The 18,649-nt window shown below is 42.4% G+C and overlaps 1 protein-coding gene and 1 long non-coding RNA gene across 3 annotated transcripts in view; one reads left to right on the top strand and one right to left on the bottom strand.

Moving 5' to 3' along the window:
- Positions 1 to 1,063: 1,063 nt before the first annotated feature.
- LOC137661647 (uncharacterized) lies at positions 1,064 to 5,501 on the bottom strand. Its single transcript, XR_011047886.1, has 2 exons — positions 5,269 to 5,501; positions 1,064 to 4,978 (listed from the first exon to the last, which is right to left on the bottom strand). It is a non-coding gene; the product is annotated as an uncharacterized lncRNA (long non-coding RNA).
- Positions 5,502 to 8,328: 2,827 nt separating this feature from the next.
- The window catches only part of TRMT11 (tRNA methyltransferase 11 homolog), a 31,344-nt gene continuing 21,023 nt past the window's right edge, over positions 8,329 to 18,649 (top strand). For both annotated transcript variants that reach the window (XM_068405578.1, XM_068405588.1), the window contains exons 1-6: positions 8,329 to 8,420; positions 13,354 to 13,419; positions 14,146 to 14,219; positions 16,498 to 16,579; positions 16,674 to 16,766; positions 17,838 to 17,972. In XM_068405578.1, coding sequence (XP_068261679.1) covers positions 8,346 to 8,420; positions 13,354 to 13,419; positions 14,146 to 14,219; positions 16,498 to 16,579; positions 16,674 to 16,766; positions 17,838 to 17,972 — 525 coding nt within the window. In that variant the 5' untranslated portion in view covers positions 8,329 to 8,345. The remainder of the gene's footprint in view (positions 8,421 to 13,353; positions 13,420 to 14,145; positions 14,220 to 16,497; positions 16,580 to 16,673; positions 16,767 to 17,837; positions 17,973 to 18,649) is intronic.

Genomic DNA, 18,649 nt, shown 5'->3' with positions numbered 1-18,649 from the left:
CTCTGAAGAAAATTATCTCCATCCCAGCCAGACCCAGTACATTGTCAAATGTACACAGAAGCACAAAGGTCAACTTCTATATCTTACATTTGAGAAGGGTCCCACTAATGACAGTGAGACTGGAAAGGTATAAATCAGGATATAATTTAGCTTCCAAACTTTTGCTGATGAGCAACGTGGGCAATTCAATGTGTCTCTGACACAAGCAGACAGGCCTCAAAACAGCTCAAACACAGTGTTAAATGCCACGTTAATTACTGAGATGAATGCTCAGTACCTCATTAGTGTTTTTCAGCATAGAACCATGTTCACTTTTCCTTCTGTATTGGCAAGCATTCTCAGACTCTGCAGATAATTCTTTTAATTAGGCTAAGAAATATTTTCTGAAAAGCCTATCCTAATGCTTTGAATATGTTTTAGTATTCCTGGCTAGCCCCTGGAAGAGGTGGTGGGCAGACCCAATTAGCTATGTCACCCTCTTCCACAGCAGCATTGTAACACCATTTTAAAACTTCCAAAATCATCCGTGGAGCTTTCCAGTGAGCAAAAATCAATAAAATACTCTTGGAGAGGGAACTCAGCAGCTCTTACTCTCCAAGAGCCTGGAAAAGCAGAGGTCAGCCACTGCCCCTGTCTCTGTTGTTCCTTGATCCAGTATTAGCAGTCCTGAGAAAAGCTGCTTTTTTGACTACTTTTTTAGGAATGACAAAGCTTTAATTGTACTCTTTTGCTCAATTGTTTTATGTAAACTCCCAACCTAATGCAAACCCAGAGAATAATGCTTCTGTGCTGAAGTCCTAAGTGCCCCCTCCAAAAGTATGAAACAGGCAACACATACAATGCTGTCAAATGTAAATTAAAAAAAAAAAAGCTTGTGTTTTGACTAAGAACTGCGTTTTCAATGCGATTAAATTGGTAATAGCTCCTCAAGCTATTCTGAAGTCTTCTCAAGTGTGAGTTGTAAATAAAAGCATAAAAATGGGAGCAAACCAGTGAAAATCATATTTGAAATTTGACAAACTTGGAAACAATAAAATGCTGCATAAAAACTCGCTTGCTGTCATTTTAAACTGATGTGCAACGTTTATTGAAGTGCTGAAAGTGCTTTCAGTGTTTGACAAGACAAAACACGGGTAATCCCTATACATGGTACAGTCCAAAACAGGTGCAGAATTCACAGGCTTCAAGTGGAAGAAGAGGAAAGAAAACTGAGGGAGCCTGCCACAAAGAAGTGAAGTTTAGGAGAGATCTGAAGAGCTGGAAGTTACTTAGGAGGGCAAAAACACCTTTCAGAAGGTCAGAGTTTACTTACTACTCCAAATAATCTGTCATACTAAAAAAACTCACATGCTACGTTTTTTGTAAAAATAATAAATTCAGTTCCATTTACTCTAAAGGGAGCCTGTTGCAAAAAAGCTGCCTGTTGAAAGGTTTAAATTCCTGTTTCATCTGCAGATGCTAATCTACACACAGGTGAGGAAGCAGAATTTTGTAAAACTTGTAAACTAGTAGTTAAATTGAGCCATGTGCATTAGATATGATGCATTTGTGACTATATAGGCTTCAGGAGTGATTTTTTACTCTGGAGTAAACCAGTGGACAAACTGACCTATTGCATTATCTATCTTTTAGACTTCTTTTGAGATACTGGCTGTTGCTGGAAGCAGGACATTGGATTTGTCAACCTGTGTGGTGACCCAGTTTGGCAGCTTTTTGGTGTTTATATCCATTGTATGGGCACATAGAAAGATTTCAGTCACTCTTTAGACAGTGCTCATCTAAAGCTGTCAGGTAGGAAATTTGGCCCTGTAATTGTTTAAAAAAAATCCATCCCTCTATAAATAATCTTTTTTATAATAATCCTTGGTTTTATTCAAAATACCATGATGGGGCAAGATTTTTTTAGTCGCTTACAAAGTGGGTAAGACCATTTCATTAGGGCTTACTCGGCTGCTATCTGTTTTGATCAGAGGTGTGCTTAAAGCTCTTGTATATATACTCAAGTGATATTTAAACCATCCAGCAGCAGGAGAGAGTGCAGCAGAGGCCACGTAAGCATCTAACACCAACTACTTACATGGCAGTGGAAGCCTAGATTCCTGACATTTAATTATTTGAGCCAGCCTTAATTAAGAACTACTAAGTTTACACGAGCTGGTCTTGCATCTTAGGGTGCTCAGGCTGCACACTGCCTCGACTGTGTGTCTTTTAATGTATTATTTGTACAATGTCAAATAATACATTACTTTTCCTGATATTACCATCCTGTTAGTCAGCTGGTAACACCTGAACTGCCTGATACTGCCTCCGGCAAGCTATGAACTAATGCTACAGAAGAATTGACTGGATTTCAGAATTGTTAGAATTAAACTACATTCTGTAGCTGTATTATAAAAAGCTTGATTCATTTTGAAATCAAAATGTATGTCCAGGCTTTATCTAATGGGAGCTGAAATCCACTGAGGTGTGCTCATGTCATTTTGGCAAGAAATGCTTTTCCAAAAAACAAAACATTTTACACATGTTAAGGTCACAAATTATATGTCCTGTTTTCAGCTGCAAGACGCAGATTTGTTCAGGAAGGAGGAGTGGGTTTGAAAAGTAAGGGAACACACACCAGCAGTGCCTGGTGCAGCACATGCTCCCCAGTTTCCAACGTGGTAAAATTATGTGGTGATTAAAACCCACCCTTTGTTTCCCCCTCCATGATGTACCTGCATCCGGCTCCCCTGTCTCCCAGATATACTTATTTCAGCACATTAATTCCTTCCCTTTTTTTCTATTTTCATTGACTTTTCAGTAGGAAAAGCAGGCAGACGAATAATGAAATCCGTATTTTTATTTGCCCAGTCAAGAGGCTTATTTTGATGCAAATCCCCATTGGATGAAAATGTCAAAACAAAAGCCCATTCTTTCAGGCTTTTTGCAAAAAAACCCCATTCTTTCATATAAATAGCATAAAATAATATAGCACTTTTATCAAGTTCATAATTTATATTAAATTTCAATATCCTTTTAAGGCAAGAGACTATCATACGTGAAAGACCCGTCAAGTAGTGTAGTTAACACCACATAAAATTTTTTTATTTGCACTGGTAAAAAATAGAATTTTAGGGGGGTTGGAACTAGATGATCTTTAAGGTCCCTTCCAACCCAAACCATTCTATGATTCTATGATTGTATGATTTCTGATTATACAGTTTTCTTGGTGGGAAGTATTGTAAATACAGCTCCTGATTATTTTTAATAGCATTATTACAACTATTGTATATAACCAATCTTTTTTTTTTTTTTTCTTTTAAACATAGAAAAATTTCCCCTGGAAGAACCATGAAGGAAATTGTTATCAGTCATCTTTCAGTCTCAATTTTAACTAGCTGATCATTTTTTTCTCCCAGTTTGGAGAACTCACAACTGTGCTCTGAAAGCACAGCTCTGCCTCAGCTAGATGAGGTATGGGACTGCACCACTCTACTTTTATTTATGCATTTGGCACTACAGGATCTCTACTCTCCTCCTGTTGTAAACAACATTGCTACATTTTGGTGAAAGAAGAGAAAGAGCCTTTTTTTTTCCCCTCACGAATGCACAGTGCCCCAATATACAGTTCCAGTTGTCTTTCACATCTTTACGTTGTGGCACCCTACTTTCTATGAAGAGATATTAGCTGAATTCACCAAAAAGGCTGCAGAGCTTTGTGATCTTCTAGGGTATGACACAGCATATGAACAGAACAGGTAAAAATGGTGTGAGATACAGAGGAAAAAGAACAAGAGACACAGAAGGCTTGGAGAAGATATGATGATAAGAATAGGCTATTAAATACCAGTGCAGTGCTCCACGCAAGATGCATCTAATTTAGGAACCATCAAATATCCTTGCTGTGATATTGCCGTAAATTCAGGAATTTTCATATACCTCGTGAAAGTCAACATAACTTCCATTTACTCAGTTTCACCATGTGAAAATAACGTAAACTTTTGCTATATATCAGGCTTGTCTTTTGAAGAAGTATATGAATTCCTGTAAAATTTTCAGTTCCATGTTTTACAAACCAAAATCACACACACAGCAAGTTTTTCACAATCTGCAAGAATCAGTGTTGTATGGTAGCAAGTTAGTAATTTATACTTTCAGTAACCTAAAGCAGTAAGCCAGCGGAGATATTTGAAGAACTGCGGTATACTTGGTAGTGGATGATAAGAATGAAAGAGGACAATTAGATGGCAATGTGATGGATTAGTTGATTATTTGTGATTTCTGTCCAAATCTCTACCATTTTTATGAAAATATTTTTTCATCCTTCTCACCCGTTTTATTTCCTGCTCATGTCCCAATAAGTAGCTGAGTTGAAATTCTGTAATGAGAACCTCTTTCAAGATGGCATCCATATGTTTTTCCAAATGGAACCATGCAGCAGAATTCATCAGATGACAAAGCCTTATTCTAGTAAAGTGATGATCACGTCATCATCTTTTCCTTGCCAAAGCATTTCACCTTCAAAATGAACCAGACCGTGTTTTCTGGCTCTTAACAAAATTCCCACTACTTTATTGGAAATAGTCACGTATGTTTCAAACAGCTGCCCGAATGTCACACTCACATGTCCATCTTCTCCCACCTCTCCAGTGCTTCTAATGATCAAGCACAGCTCTTCTACTTCCTTACCCACATGTGAGTGAGCATCTTTCCCTCTCTGCTCTGTCTGAGACCCTTCAAGGGGTCTCCCATAGGTAGGATCTCCTCTGTGGGTATGCACAGGTTTAGATGCAAGCCTGTCGTCATTGCTGAATGGGTTCTTTCTCTGATACTCAATGTGATCCTCTGCCCAGGTCTGCCAACTTTTCCTCAAGTCACCCACCGCACCGGTAGCTTTAGCACTCTGCACTTTATCTTCTTCCATTTCTTGAGACTGTTTTATGGCACTCAAGCAGGAAACAAATCAATGACTGGTTGTAACTGTGGTTCCTGTGGTCAGCTGTGAAGTAAAAACAACAACAAATCAGCCTGATAATTTTTGGAAGAGTTTTGCGTGAGTGAGAGGCAAAGCTGCTGAAAAAAGTGTTAAATATCTGAAGATTTTGTTAATTCTACCCATAATTCTACAGCAATGAGGAAAGTAGAAGTGATTCAGCTGAAATTCGTAAGTCACTTTGTGACGCAGGGCAGTAAGTTATGCTTACAAGGTTACACGCTGTACCACAGGTCCCACAGCTACCCTACACACCCAGCGGCCTCCGTGAGACACAAACATAGTGCAGTACTTACTCTTCATGCAATGACGCCTTTTAAAGAACTTTATCCTTATACCCGGCAGCCCGGCAGACTTCCCAAACAATCTGCTGCAGTGCTGGCTGACCTGTCCAGCGCAGGCTTACTGACAGGCAAGAGAAAAAAACATTCCCCAAGAGGCAGTGCACCAACCAACACAGGGGTGGGCAGCCCTTCTCCTGCCTGCACGCTGATTAAAGGTGGACAAACCCAAGCTGTGCCGATGAGGTGCCCACGGACTGCAGCAGTTATTACGCACAGAAAACATCCGGAGCTGAAACGCCGAAACGTGGTGGGATCAGGGGGATTTTCCTTATCAGGCACTGAAAAGAGAAGCAGAAATCCAGTTAGCGAGTGCGGCACTGTCTGCAACGCCCTGTTTAGCAAAGAAGACAAAACCAGAATAGATCGTTCTCCCTTAAAAGGCTGTGCTGCACAGCCATGTCTGTCTACTAAAACCTACAGGCTGGCTGCAGGCAAGGGAGCTTGCACTCGAGAGGTGAAACTGCCCAGCTCCTCTACGTACGAAGGCTGCCCGCCACCTATAAAATTACGTGTACTTAGATGATGGGCTATCTGTGCAGTATGTAATTATTTTGATGAATTAGGGACAGACTTTTATATATAGAGAGAGATCTGACTGTGTTATACCCATGTCTTTGCTGGATCGTATCCTTCACCTGTTGAAATACACAAACTGGAGTTTCCATACAGACCAATAGCAGAGCTGATACTTTTCTTACAGATGTTTGGAGATAAAACAGAAGATTACTGCTGCCGTTTCTACGGGGAAATGGACAGAAATGCAAATTCTGAACAATAACTGAATTATAGATTAGACATTTCTATATTTTAAAAGCATTGTTGTTTATTTTTAAGTAACGTTTGATGGGTATGTGCCCATATACATATGTTGATGCTGCTGCACGTGAACCCCATGAGCAGTGACAGAGCTCCCTCAATGGCCCAGTAGAACATGAAAGTTACAGTCAAAAAAACGTGTTGTGTTTGGGTCTAGAAGAGTGCACAGAGTGAGGAGAAGACGGGAACACAATGGCTGCGAAGGAGAATTGAGAAAGATAAACAGCAGCACACATTAAATAATGGCTTTTCATTCACAGTCTCTCACTTTTAAATAGAAACTTATGATCATCATACGATCCTGTTATATTTTTTGTGAGAGGAAGGTAGTTAATTCTAGCTTCCTGGATAAATTTCAATTCGAGTAATTACATTTTGTGTACTTAAAATTCCCCTGAAGTCTACAAAGGATAATTGTTCTTCCTTTCCCTCACTAGTATAGTTATGTAATGTTGTTGACGTAAGATGACTCCCCAAATCCGTGCTAACAACCTACTTGATTCTCTTCAGTGGCAGTATAGAATGTATATTAAGTTTACAAACACAGCATCTGAAAAGCACTTTGTTTTCATGTCAGTATCAAACACTCTGCAACTCTCATTAATATACATACGCTTTCAAACTATGCTGAGCAGCACATGGAGACTGCCACAGATTTTGCATGGATCCTCAAGTCAAAACCAGGGCTTCAGTAAAATTCTGCTGTAGAACCCACCTTCTGAGAACAGACAGCAATGCTCTGCAGATAAAGGAGTGCAGATAAAGTAAGAGAAAGCCAGTCTCAAAAAGATTAAGCTTAACAACCCTTCCTAAGGAATTTCTAAAATGGAAGCTGTACAGCTAAGAAATTTAAAGTGAAACAGATTGGAAAAAGTAAAAGCAGTCTTCTAAATCTCTTTCAGCAATTCTGAGACTTTGTAAGCAATCTCAGACTCGCAGGATTTGTCAGCAGTTCAGCGATGTGTTTAGTGCTGGGTGTCAGCACTGAACTGCTGGGGTGAACAAGCCTGATCCACATCTACCTCTCTTCTTTCTCTCCTAGGAAAGCTCACATTTAGATGCTAGTTCACATTTAGATTGTTTTCTTGTCAATCGTCAGAGCTAAATCTTCGTAACAAGCTTCAGTTTTGAGTACTGCAGGAAGAGATAACTGGAGAAGCTGCAGGAGAAGATTATGGAGGTGCATAAAGCACACGGGCTGTGCAATGCTCACAGGTCATGAGCAAAATCTTAGCCATCTAGAAAAAAAGCTGTCCAAAAATCAGCACAGAAAATACAGAACATGAGTTCAGTGCTGAGCTGGCCTGGCCCTAATAAAAGGCTTACCGAAATCCGGATAAGCTGTACCTTTCAGCTCAACGTAACAGGGAGATCAGTGAGTACGGAATTATAGTGATCAAGTCTAGATGTTAAAATAAAACAAAATACAAGCTGCAATACAAACCCCTTTCCCCCCCTTGTTGGATAGTCACATCTCTGTCGCTTTCCCGGGAATCTGTTTCTCGTCTCTATCTGCTCCTACACCGGTCGCCGGCGCTGACCTCTTTCCCACGGAAAAATGAATGCGACTCCTTTGCTGTCTGTTAATTGTTAATGTTATTTAACAGTCTGCTCCGCCGATGCCAGCGAGGGAAGGTCACTGCTGGGGAAGGAGAGACTGAGTTGTGCGGCTGTAAGGGCATGGCCCAAACCAGCAGAGTGCCATCGGCCAGCGCCCTCCTCAGCTTCTCAATGGTGCACCTCTGCCAGCAAAACACTGTTGAGCACCTGTCCCCATGATAAATATATTGATTTATTTATAAATTATATGCAGGTACTACTGTATAATGCACGTGGCGTGCATTACAAAGCATACACAAAATAGAAATTTTAAAAAAAGGGATGAGAAGATGAAAATAAACACTAATTAATCAAGAGCGCGAGCGGCGCTTTTCCCCCGCACCCCGCGGTGGCAGCCGCTGCTCTGGGCCCCCTCAGCCAGCAGAGCCGCTGGCAGCGCTTGTGCCCGGCGCTACGGAGGGGCGCGGGGCCGCACACAGGGTGCAGGGGGTCCGCACACCCCTTAACAGTGGCCGCGGTCGGGCTGCGAACAGCGCCTCCCCGCCGCGGCGGGCGCGCTCCTGCCGCCGCTCCCGCCCCCTCTCCCGCTCCCGCCGCGGCGCTGGGCCCGCCCGGCGGCGCATGCGGCGCGGGGAGGCGGGGGATGGCCGGACATGGCGCTGGCGGGCTCGGCGGGCCGGCGGTACCTGCTGCTGCTGGCGCAGGAGCACCTCGAGTTCCGCCTGCCGGTGAGCGCCCCGCGGGGCCGGGGCCAGGATCGGGGTCGGGGTCCCGGCGGGGTCGACACGCTGCGGCGGGGGAGCGGGCGAGGTGTTGCCCTCGGGAGCGGCCCCGGGCAGCGCGGCCCCGGGTGTGCCCGGGAGGCGGCCTGGCTGCGGCGGGGCCTCGCCTGCTGGCCGCCCCGCGCGGCTCGGGGAGAGCCGGCGGCTGCCGGGGGCGGGGGCACCCGGTGCCCCTTCACTCGCCGCTCTCCGTGCCCTGGGGCAGGCGACCCCCTGGCGCGGGGCTGCCTCTGTCCCCTCAGCCGTGCAGCGGGGGTGGGCTCCCTCCTCCTGCGCCCCGGTCCACGGGGAGCCTCTGCGTGGTGGCTCTAAGGCAGCACTTTCCTTGCCGCCCTCAAGAGCCTTTGGAGCCAGGAGAGGTGGCCAGCAAAGTACCTGGGGCTCCAGATGCGAAGTGGAAACTGGGAGGTAAAATTGGGTTTGTGAAAATGTTCCCTTAAGGAAGCAGGACCTTAGGGTCCTCTTTTGGTGACTTTTCAGTTTGCTTAAACTATTGTCCTGAGTGCCCCCGCCAGTGCGGTGTTGGTACGTACATGGTGCTGCCCTGGTGACATGGGAGGTCCTCCCTGTCCCAGGTGTTCATGGAGCTGTGCGGGGCTGGAGGATGCGGGTATCTTCATTTTCTGGAGGAGGATGTGGGGAGCGGTGAGCATGGGGCTTCTCTGAAGTCCTAGGGCCCGCACCCCTGCCGGGATCGAACGGAGATCTCGAGGACTGTTCGCTTTTGGCTTTTCCACAAGGTCAGAAGGGCTCGTGCTCTGTGGGCTGATGGGGGATCAGAGAGAGCAGGCCCACTTCTGTGGTGGGATGGCAGCATGGCAGGTGTGGGAACCACCGAGTCCTGCCTCCACCGCTGCAGTCTGCTTGTTGTTGGCACGTTTGTGCCAGTTGGTTGCAAAATTTGTTATCGTTTAAAATACTGCTGAAATGCAGAGTTGTTTTGTTAGAATAGGTAGGTCATCATTACATGTTTTAAAATAATTAATGTGTATTGCATCATTTTATTTTCCTTCTTTTCATTAAAGCTTCCTTTTGTGCATTGTTTTACTATCTGCTTTGTGGGACTGGAACATGAATTTATTTATTTATGACCAACCCAATTTTTCAGGCGAGGTCATCAAATTAAGTAAAAAAAAGATGATATATGTTGTCTATAGCTTTTATAGGTACATTGGTGATAAAAGGAAGACTAGGGAAAATGTGGGCCCTCTCCGGAAAGAAACGGAAGATTTGGTTACCTGGGATATGGAGGAGGCTGAGGTGCTCAATGACTTTTTTGCCTCAGTCTTCGCTGGCAAGTGCTCCATCCTCACCACCCAAGTCGCAGAAGGCAGAGGCAGGGACTGGGAGGATGAAGAACCGCCCACTGTAGGACAGGATCAGGTTCGAGACCATCTAAGGAACCTGAAGGTATACAAGTCCATGGGACCTGATGAGGTACATCCATGGGTCCTGAGGGTACTAGCAGATAAGTTGCTAAGCTGCTATCCATCATTTTTGAGAAGTTGTGGCAGTCTGTTGAAGTTCCCACTGACTGGAAAAGGGGAAACATAACCCCTATTTTCAAGAAGGGAAAAAAGGAAGACACAGGGAACTACAGTCCAGTCAGTCTCACCTCTGTGCCTGGCAAGATCATGGAGCACATCCTCTTGGAAACTATACTGAAGCACACGGAAATCAAGGAGGTGACTGGTGACAGCCAACATGGCTATACTAAGGGCAAATCATGCCTGACAAATTTGGTGGCCTTCTATGATGGGGTTACAGCGCTGGTGGATAGGAGAAGAGTGACTGATGTCATCTACCTGGACTTGTGCAAAGCATTTGACACTGTCCCTCATGTCATTCTTGTCTCTAAATTGGAGAGACATGGCCCTGATGGATGGACCACTCAGTGGATAAGGAATTGGCTGGGTGGTCGCGCTGAAAGAGTTATAGTCAACGGCTTGATGTCCAAGTGGAGACCAGTGACGAGTGGCGTTCCTCTGGGGTCGGTATTGGGACCAGTCCTGTTTGACATCTTTGTCGGCGACATGGACAGTGGGATTGAGTGCACCCTCAGCAAGTTTGCCAATGACACCAAGCTGTGCGGTGTGGTCGACATGCTGGAGGGAAGGGATGCCATCCAGAGGGACCTTGATAGGCTTGAGAGCTGGGCCTGTGCGAACCGCACGCAGTTCAACAAGGCCAAGTGCAAGGTCCTGCATGTGGGTCGGGGCAATCCCAAGCACAAATACAGGCTGGGTGGAGAATGGATTGAGAGCAGCCCTGAGGAGAAGGACTTGGGGGTGATGGTTGACAAGAAGCTCAACATGAGCCGGCAATGTGCGCTTGCAGCCCAGGAGGCCAACCGTATGCTGGGCTGCATCAAAAGCAGCGTGGCCAGCAGGTCGAGGGAGGTGATTCTGCCCCTTTACTCCGCTCTCGTGAGACCCCACCTGGAGTACTGCGTTCAGCTCTGGGGCCCCCAATATAAGAAGGACATGGAGCTGTTGGAGTGAGTCCAGAGGAGGGCCACGAAGATGATCAGAGGGCTGGAGCACTTCTCCTATGAGGACAGGCTGAGAGAGTTGGGCTTGTTCAGCCTGGAGAAGAGAAGGCTCTGGGGAGACCTCATAGCAGCCTTCCAGTACCTGAAGGGGGCCTACAGGAAAGTGGGAGAGGGGCTTTTTAGAAGGGCAAGTAGTGATAGGACGAGAGGGAATGGTTTTAAACTGCAAGAGGGGAGATTTAGATTAGATCTTAGGAAGAAATTTTTTCCTGTGAGGGTGGTGAGATACTGGAACAGGCTGCCCAGAGAAGCTGTGGCTGCCCCCTCCATGGCAGTGTTTAAGGCCAGGTTGGATGGGGCTTTGAGCAACCTGGTCTAGTGGAAAGGTGTCCCTGCCTATGGCAGGGGGGTTGGAACTAGATGATCTTTAAGGTCCCTTCCAACTGAAACCATTCTATGATTCTATATGTAACATAGAAAGTTTTTCCTTTTTCACCAAGGTTGTAGTTGCCCTTGGTTGATAGAGCTGCTGAAGAAAGCAGTTCATTGCCCTTTTCTTGTACTCTGGTGTCTGCTCAGCCATGTGGTTGGCTTTGTGGTGAGCTGCATTAGGGACCTGATTTGTCTAAAAACTTAGTGAAACAAGCAAGGACAGATTTTTCAGCCAGATCAGCTGCCTGATCTCTGTCTCTACCACACCTGCGTATGGATTACGAGATGACTGCTTTTCTTCTGGTGGTGGTGCTGGAGCACAGCAGCTGAAGGTGTTCGTTGAAGTCCATGTTTGTTGTTAAGTGTCTAGAATAAAGTTCTGTGTTTCATACTTCGTAGTTGATAAGAAACTCCATAGTCGGGGATCTCTCTTCGGTTAGGTCAGATACTGAGGGGTAACATCACGCATCCTGTTTCCCAGCACAGGGTGTCTCTAATGGACAGATAGATGCATGGCAAATGTTTTATCAATATCTTCTGGAAGATGTGTTCCAGTGCTTCGCTGTCTTTACTCTTGGAAGGTTCTTCCCAATCTCTCATCCAGAGCACTGCTGTGATCTGAACCCGTGCTCTGCTCCTCCACAGTAAACGTCAAAACCAGATTATTACCTTCGTTTAGCACAGCAACCTTTAGCATGTGTGGAGGTCATGATTGCGTTTCACTCCAAGCCTTCCCTCGCAGGCCATGTTTTCTTCACTTCTCATTCTTGGCACTTTCCTGTAGTGCGGTGGTGAGTGGAGATGCCACGGATTCGTGTGTAAAATCTCAGGTGCTTTTGTTGTCCCAGGACTGTACAATGAAATAGTTATGCATAAACTTTTATTCTCCTGGAGCAAACCTCATGTTTTTTTCCAGCGTTTCTTATGTCCTTTCTATGCAAATGGGAAGACAGAAATGAGTGGGGTAATGTCCCACTAAAGCCACGTGCCAGTGCTATGTAGGGTTTTTCTTTTCCTCTGTTATTTGGGATACTTCATGGTAATCTTTTTATTTACCCACTTGGTTCAAATCTAAGCCAATGTAAAAAATTGCTTCCATGTTCTTTTGCCAGTAATGTTCAGAGGCTGAAGTGTGTCATTTCTAGCGAAGGGGCTGCATGAAAAACATCCCCAATGTTTACCTCTCGTTTCTGTTCAAAAGCCTTTTTAATGGATGGATTTTTAGTTATTACTTGCTACCTTGTTTCTTGGAGGTTTGCTGTTTTCTGTGTTCAGTTTACAGCCTCTGATTTAGTTACTTTGGAAAAGACACCTACTGAAGAAAACTGTTGAGATACCTGTGAAGCAGAGAGGTAACAGAAAAGGGATTGATGCTGAGTGCTGGGCCCGGCCCCGGGTCAGTGTTACTAGTGAGGCATTGCTTTTGTGTGAATTAATCAGAAAAATATTTTAAGAATAGATAGGATAATATTGCAAGAGGAATATTGTTGTGAGAGCATAGGATTGAACAGTAAAGATTTCAATGAAAGAGGAATAGAAAAATGAAAAACAGTGGGATTTGATTACTGAAATTTGCCTAACTTGATCTTATTCTATACTGTACAACATTCCATAAACTATTCATAGCTCGTTCTTTTGCAACTGAACTCTGAGAAAGCTGTTTTTTATAGAAGCTGCATTTAATTGTGAACCTCTGCCCTATCCACACGCTTACGCCGAATGTTTCATTGTCAGTTCCCACAGTAAGTCAGCAGTAAAAGCCATTCCTTCTTCTCTTGCCATCTCTGAGATTTTGTTCATAATCCGTATGGAGGTCACAGTCTGTGATGGAATCTGTGGTGTGCTGCTCTATCTCTGAAATTGTCACTTTACAAAAACCTGCTTTGCTCTTTTTTTTTTTTTTTTAAACCCCTTAGTTAATGCTCCTAAAGCCTGACCTTTATCTTTTCATTTTAGGAAATAACATCGTTGCTCTCGCTTTATGATGGACAGTTCAGTGGTGAGCAGGAAATTCGTGTAGATGTAAGTGAGGACCAGATATTTTATTTGAGTGCATGTATGGTATACAAGTATGTTCTTCATAGTACTTTTATTAAATATGAGTAGCTGAATAAATTTTGAAGTTTCTTAGGAAAATAAAGAATCTTCCAAAAACAAGCAACTTCAGTAAAGATTCGGAACTGAGTAAAAGATGCAAAAAATGCACCTCAGGATATCTTCATTTAACAGTGTGAAAAGAAAGAGGGCCATCTGCTGGGAGGCTCTCCTTTCTTTTCAGAATAGCCGAACCATGAAAACATTCAGCAGTAATTCGATTTTGGTGTTTGCCTCTAAATGAATGAGACGGCGTGTCTGGAAGAGTGAAGCTGGGAACCTGTATGATTCCGGTCTCAACGCTTAGAGAATGTTATTGGGTTTTAGTTACTACTTGTGTGTAACAAGATGTTTTGAGTCTTTAGATGATGAATAATCTAGAGAAGCATAAACAAATAATAATATTTTACCAAGTGAAAGATATGGTGGGAAAATGAAATACCTAATAAAATTTCTCAGACATGCAAGCTGAGTATACAGTTTTACCTCAAATTAGATGTTTTATCCTCATGTTCTCTGGACAGTTAACAGATTTTTTTTTTTTAATCTTTAGCGTGCATGTTCTGTTTTTATACAACAGAATTGTGTAGTTGTGTAATTCATGTGATGTCCTCCGGCTAGGCCTTTGCATCACTTATCTTCTCTTTATTTCAGTCTCCATTTTGGATTCTCAATATTCCTTCAGAAGAGATGGCAAGGGGACTAATGAAACGGACAGTATGTGCAAAGTAAGAGGTGAAAAATCTTGTAAATGGTAACGTAGGCGGTGAAAAATTGTTCTGCTATATTGTGGCAAATATGAATTTTGTATGGAGTCTTAAAATAAACAGTCTCTGATTACCTCTAGAAGTGAGGAGGTGTTACTGGAGCCTGTAGGACCTATTATGTAGCATGCCAGTCCTCTTTACTTAGTGTACAATCAACGCAGGGTCTTGAAATGGTGTTCTTCACTGCGGAGCCAGTACTTGTAGTGTCACTGCTGTTTTAGTTGCCTTTAATAATGTTTAGTTAGTGGCTTGTTTTAAAATGCATATGGAATTAAAAGATAAAAACAGTGATACATAAAAACTGAAAATCAAGTTTGGAAGGGAAAGGTAGTGATTCCTTGTGTCACCCTCCTAGTGCTGGTACCTGAGCCCTCAGCCCAGACTGCTGCAGCAGAGGTCCTTCTAGAAAATTCAAGAGCACAGGAATATGCCAGAGTGATTGTTCCAGTGGCTTTTGGTCCTTTTTAGGGGTGTCTGCATAACGTGCTTTCCAGTGAGGCTTAAGTGATACCTCGGAGGTATGGTTCAGGATGAGAAGCAGCTTAGCTGTGGTATGGCTCTCTGACCATACTAAATTTGGGGTGTCTGTGCTGTCCTGTTCAGGGTTAGTTTGGGCACATCTGCAGTTGAGTTTTACCTACAATGACTTGGGTTGTACACTCTTGCCTAAAAAAACCCCATGTATACAAAATTGTCCTTATGATAGTATGTTTCCAGTGGGGATAAACTGTACTGCACTTCAAAAAGCAGGTGCAGGCAACTAAGGAAGTAAAACATGACAAAACAGCTTGCAGATGTTCCATATGCCATGCTTTTTCAACTAACATACGCTTACTTTATATAGAAAGCATAAATGGCCCACTTTTTTTTCCTAGTCTACTACTGGTTGTGAGGAGATATGTTAGTTTTAGAGTAAGATTGCTGGAGCGTCTCCTTTGCAGTGACAGTGAATATTAAAATCTCTGAAGCATACATTTATCTAAATAAAATCTCCCCAGCATTTTGTGTTTTTTTTCCAATACATATGTAAGTGTAAAAGGTAAGAAGTGGGTCTGAAGGTGTTATAAGAGGTCCAACAGTTGAATAAAATTCAAAGATGAATATTCGGTTCTCTCTAGTACAGTCTATGTTGTCAGCATTTCCATTGCTCCATTTAGAAATATAGTTTAAATTCTCACAGCAGATAGAAACAGATGCTTTAGGAAAAAATTAGACACTGTGAAAAATGTTCTTTTTTTTTTAGGGTAAATGCAGCTTAGAAATGTAGCCTTAAATAATATATTCAGGAAGGGAATACTTGAACAAAATGGCTTACCACTGGGCCTTGGTATCTGCTTTTGTCACTTAGTAAAATGTAGTTGTCTCTTACATTTGCTTGAGTGAGCTAAACCTTTGAACATCATGAAGATTTTCTTTCAGGAGTCATCTTTAAAAAGGTACTACATGGCACTGCTCATCCTTAAACGCTATGTTTATGGTGTGTTGCAAATGCGCATGAGAGTGTCTAACAATATATGCAGTGACAGTAGGATTCCTGTACTAAAAAGTTTTTCTTCTTTGATACGGAAAGTTCACTTGATTGGGATATTTGAATGCTGGGGGAAAGGTCTATGGTGTGGTATTGTGCCTTCATTACAGTAGCGTCGGTTATCTCATCTTCCAGTGTAATTCTTTTCTTAAAGCCAGCAATATGGAAACAAAACAAAAGAAGTGTAAGACAGCATAGTGTTCAAACATGTGAAAATATCAGACATCATAACCACATCTTAAAATGGGATAGAACCTCTGATGATGTCATTATACATAGGATGTTACAGTTTCATGATTTGTTTTACTCCAGGGTAGCATAACACTTTGAAAGTCTGTTCTTCACCTTTTTCAGCCTTTGCTTATCCCATCAAACTGATAGGTACAAATGAATTTTGTCTCATTTGCAAGTATCATTGTGTGCCAGAAAAAAGATCTGGTGATATCCAAGGGTACTAAAACTGAAATTTACCTTTTAGTATATGTTACCAAACAAAAAGCTTCATCAAAATACCAGTTTAGGATTAAAAATTAGTGTGTCACTGTTAAGAAAAAAACTTAAGCACGTGATAAGGGTTAAATAACGCACTTAAATACTCCATAAAACAAAGCCTGAATACATTGGCCAAGAAGGTTAAAAAGAGTGAGTATTTGCAAGGCATTTTTTTTTCCCTGCTGTATGACTGCACTCTAAAAAACTTCGTAATTTCAGGTCTGTATTTGAACTGTGGGGTCATGGAAGATCTGCAGGGGAGCTCTATGCATCTTTGAAGAGCTATCCACTGGAGAAGATGGTATGCATATAAAGAACCTGGATAATATGGTTCCTTAATCACACTGAATAGCACTATAGCTGTACTAATGAAAGTGTCTTTGCCTTTTTTTCAGCTTCCGTATCTACAGTCAGACTCTACTTACAAAGTACATATTCATACATATAATAAAACACTGACCCAACCACAGAAAATAAAGAAGATAGATGTAAGTAGATGTTTAAGAAAACTTTGACATTTAATTTAATCTATTCACATTGTTCTTATTCCATGCTATCAGTGTTGTGCAGACTGTATTTAAGTTTGGGTTTCATGAAGATCTTAAAGTAGTTTATGTCTTATGCCTTATCAGCTCTAAATGAGATCTTTGTGTCTGAATTAACATTCTCCTCAAAATTCATGACTCTCTATTTTTTCTAAACAGACTATGTAAGGCATATACAAAGACAAACAAATATCACTGCTGATTTCAGCCCAGTGTGCTGGGGAAACTGAAGCTTATTGCCCAAAACTATAAGATTCAAATGGCTAGAGTTAGGTGCTAAATTTTTAGAAAATCTCTTGCTTGATCTCCATATTAGTCATTTATTGCTGCAGAATGTGGAACAAGCCAGTCCAGTGACTTCAGTTGCAAGCTGTGGATTGTGTGCTAATTTCCTGTTCTGTCTTTATGCTCTTGGCTGCACTTGAGCTCTCCTCCTAACTGTATCAGTATTTTAATTAGGAAATTTTTCTAAATTACGGTTAATTTTTGCATTTCCACATTCTAGTTTTAGCACCTATTTATCCTATTTACTTCATTTACAGAGACTGAAATTATCTGTATTAACAGTAGCTATCCTTCCCTGTTTGTTCAGTTTTTGTGTACATGAAATAATGCTGAGTATGTAAATTGGTGTAGCTGCACATCACTGAAATTTTAAATTCCATTGTTCATCATCAGTGTTGTTTTTATAACGTGAAAGTTGCATAATGAATATCCACAGTGCATTTCCTCTCAAGTTGGGTTCTGTTCAGTTAATAAAAAATGTTATGGTTCCCGATTTCTAATCCTTAATTATTTGAACTATCTTTATTCACAAGAAAGACATTTCAAAAATCCAGAGAAAATTGAGAATGTACTTTTAGTACTAATCTATCATTTCTCACAAGTGGAATTGTGGTTTGTGGTTTTTTTTGTTTGTTTGTTTTGTTTTTTTTTAGTTTTTATTTTTTGTGGGGTGCATATTTCAAAAATTTGACCCTGTAATTTTTTACTGTATTTTTCTTTATTGCATAGGCCCTTGAATTTCTGCCATTCAAAGGAAGAGTAAATTTAAAGAATCCAGAACACATCTTCTGGATTTTGGAAGATTATGGAATGGATCCTAATAATGTTCCAGAAGAGCCCTTTCATCTCTATTTTGGTAGATGGGTGCGTGAGTACGCTTGCTTCAGTTCTTATTTTCAGGAAAGTGTTCTTCAATTTAAATGTAAAAAAATGTGTTGAGTTTTAATGGAAGCAGACAATATAATTATGGCTGAACCTGTCACTGCATAATACACTGATGCAAGTCTTGAAAGTCCTTATTGTGACTAGGAAAAAGCAGATTAATTGAGCAATTTAGAGGTGGAAAAAATTGAAGCTGTGTCTGGGAACATACCTTATCTTGCCCTCCACTGAGAGAACTCAACACAGCAGTGAGACTGTGCAGCTATGGTGGTGTATTATATTATTGTGGGCACAGATGGAGCTAAAAGCACCAGCAGCTTGTTTCAAAAATGAAGAAAGATTTACAGGAACTGTAGGTGGCTCGTGGCCCCGCTGAGTTGCATCAGCCGCGCTGGAGCATTCTGTAAGTGCTTCAAGTGGTCCTGACGGGCACCTCTGCAGGAAGGCGCAGACCGATCCCTCAGGCTTTGGACACTGACAGTGCAGCGCTGTGCAGTAGGAACAGTTCAAAAACTGTCTGGAGCTTGTCATCTGAGGTCTTTACTACAAACTTTCTTGCCTGCTGGGTGTATGCGCTCCGAACGTGCTGCATTATTAGGATATCCTGAGGAAATCTGGTCTGCTCTTTTTATTTTTTGTGAGAAAAGAGTGGCTCCCCA

The sequence above is a fragment of the Nyctibius grandis genome, chromosome 1 (genome assembly GCF_013368605.1).
Source record: "Nyctibius grandis isolate bNycGra1 chromosome 1, bNycGra1.pri, whole genome shotgun sequence".
NCBI classification, from domain to species: Eukaryota; Metazoa; Chordata; class Aves; order Nyctibiiformes; family Nyctibiidae; genus Nyctibius; species Nyctibius grandis.
Note: the sequence above shows the minus strand (reverse complement) of the source record. Positions and strands in the feature narration are given on the sequence as shown.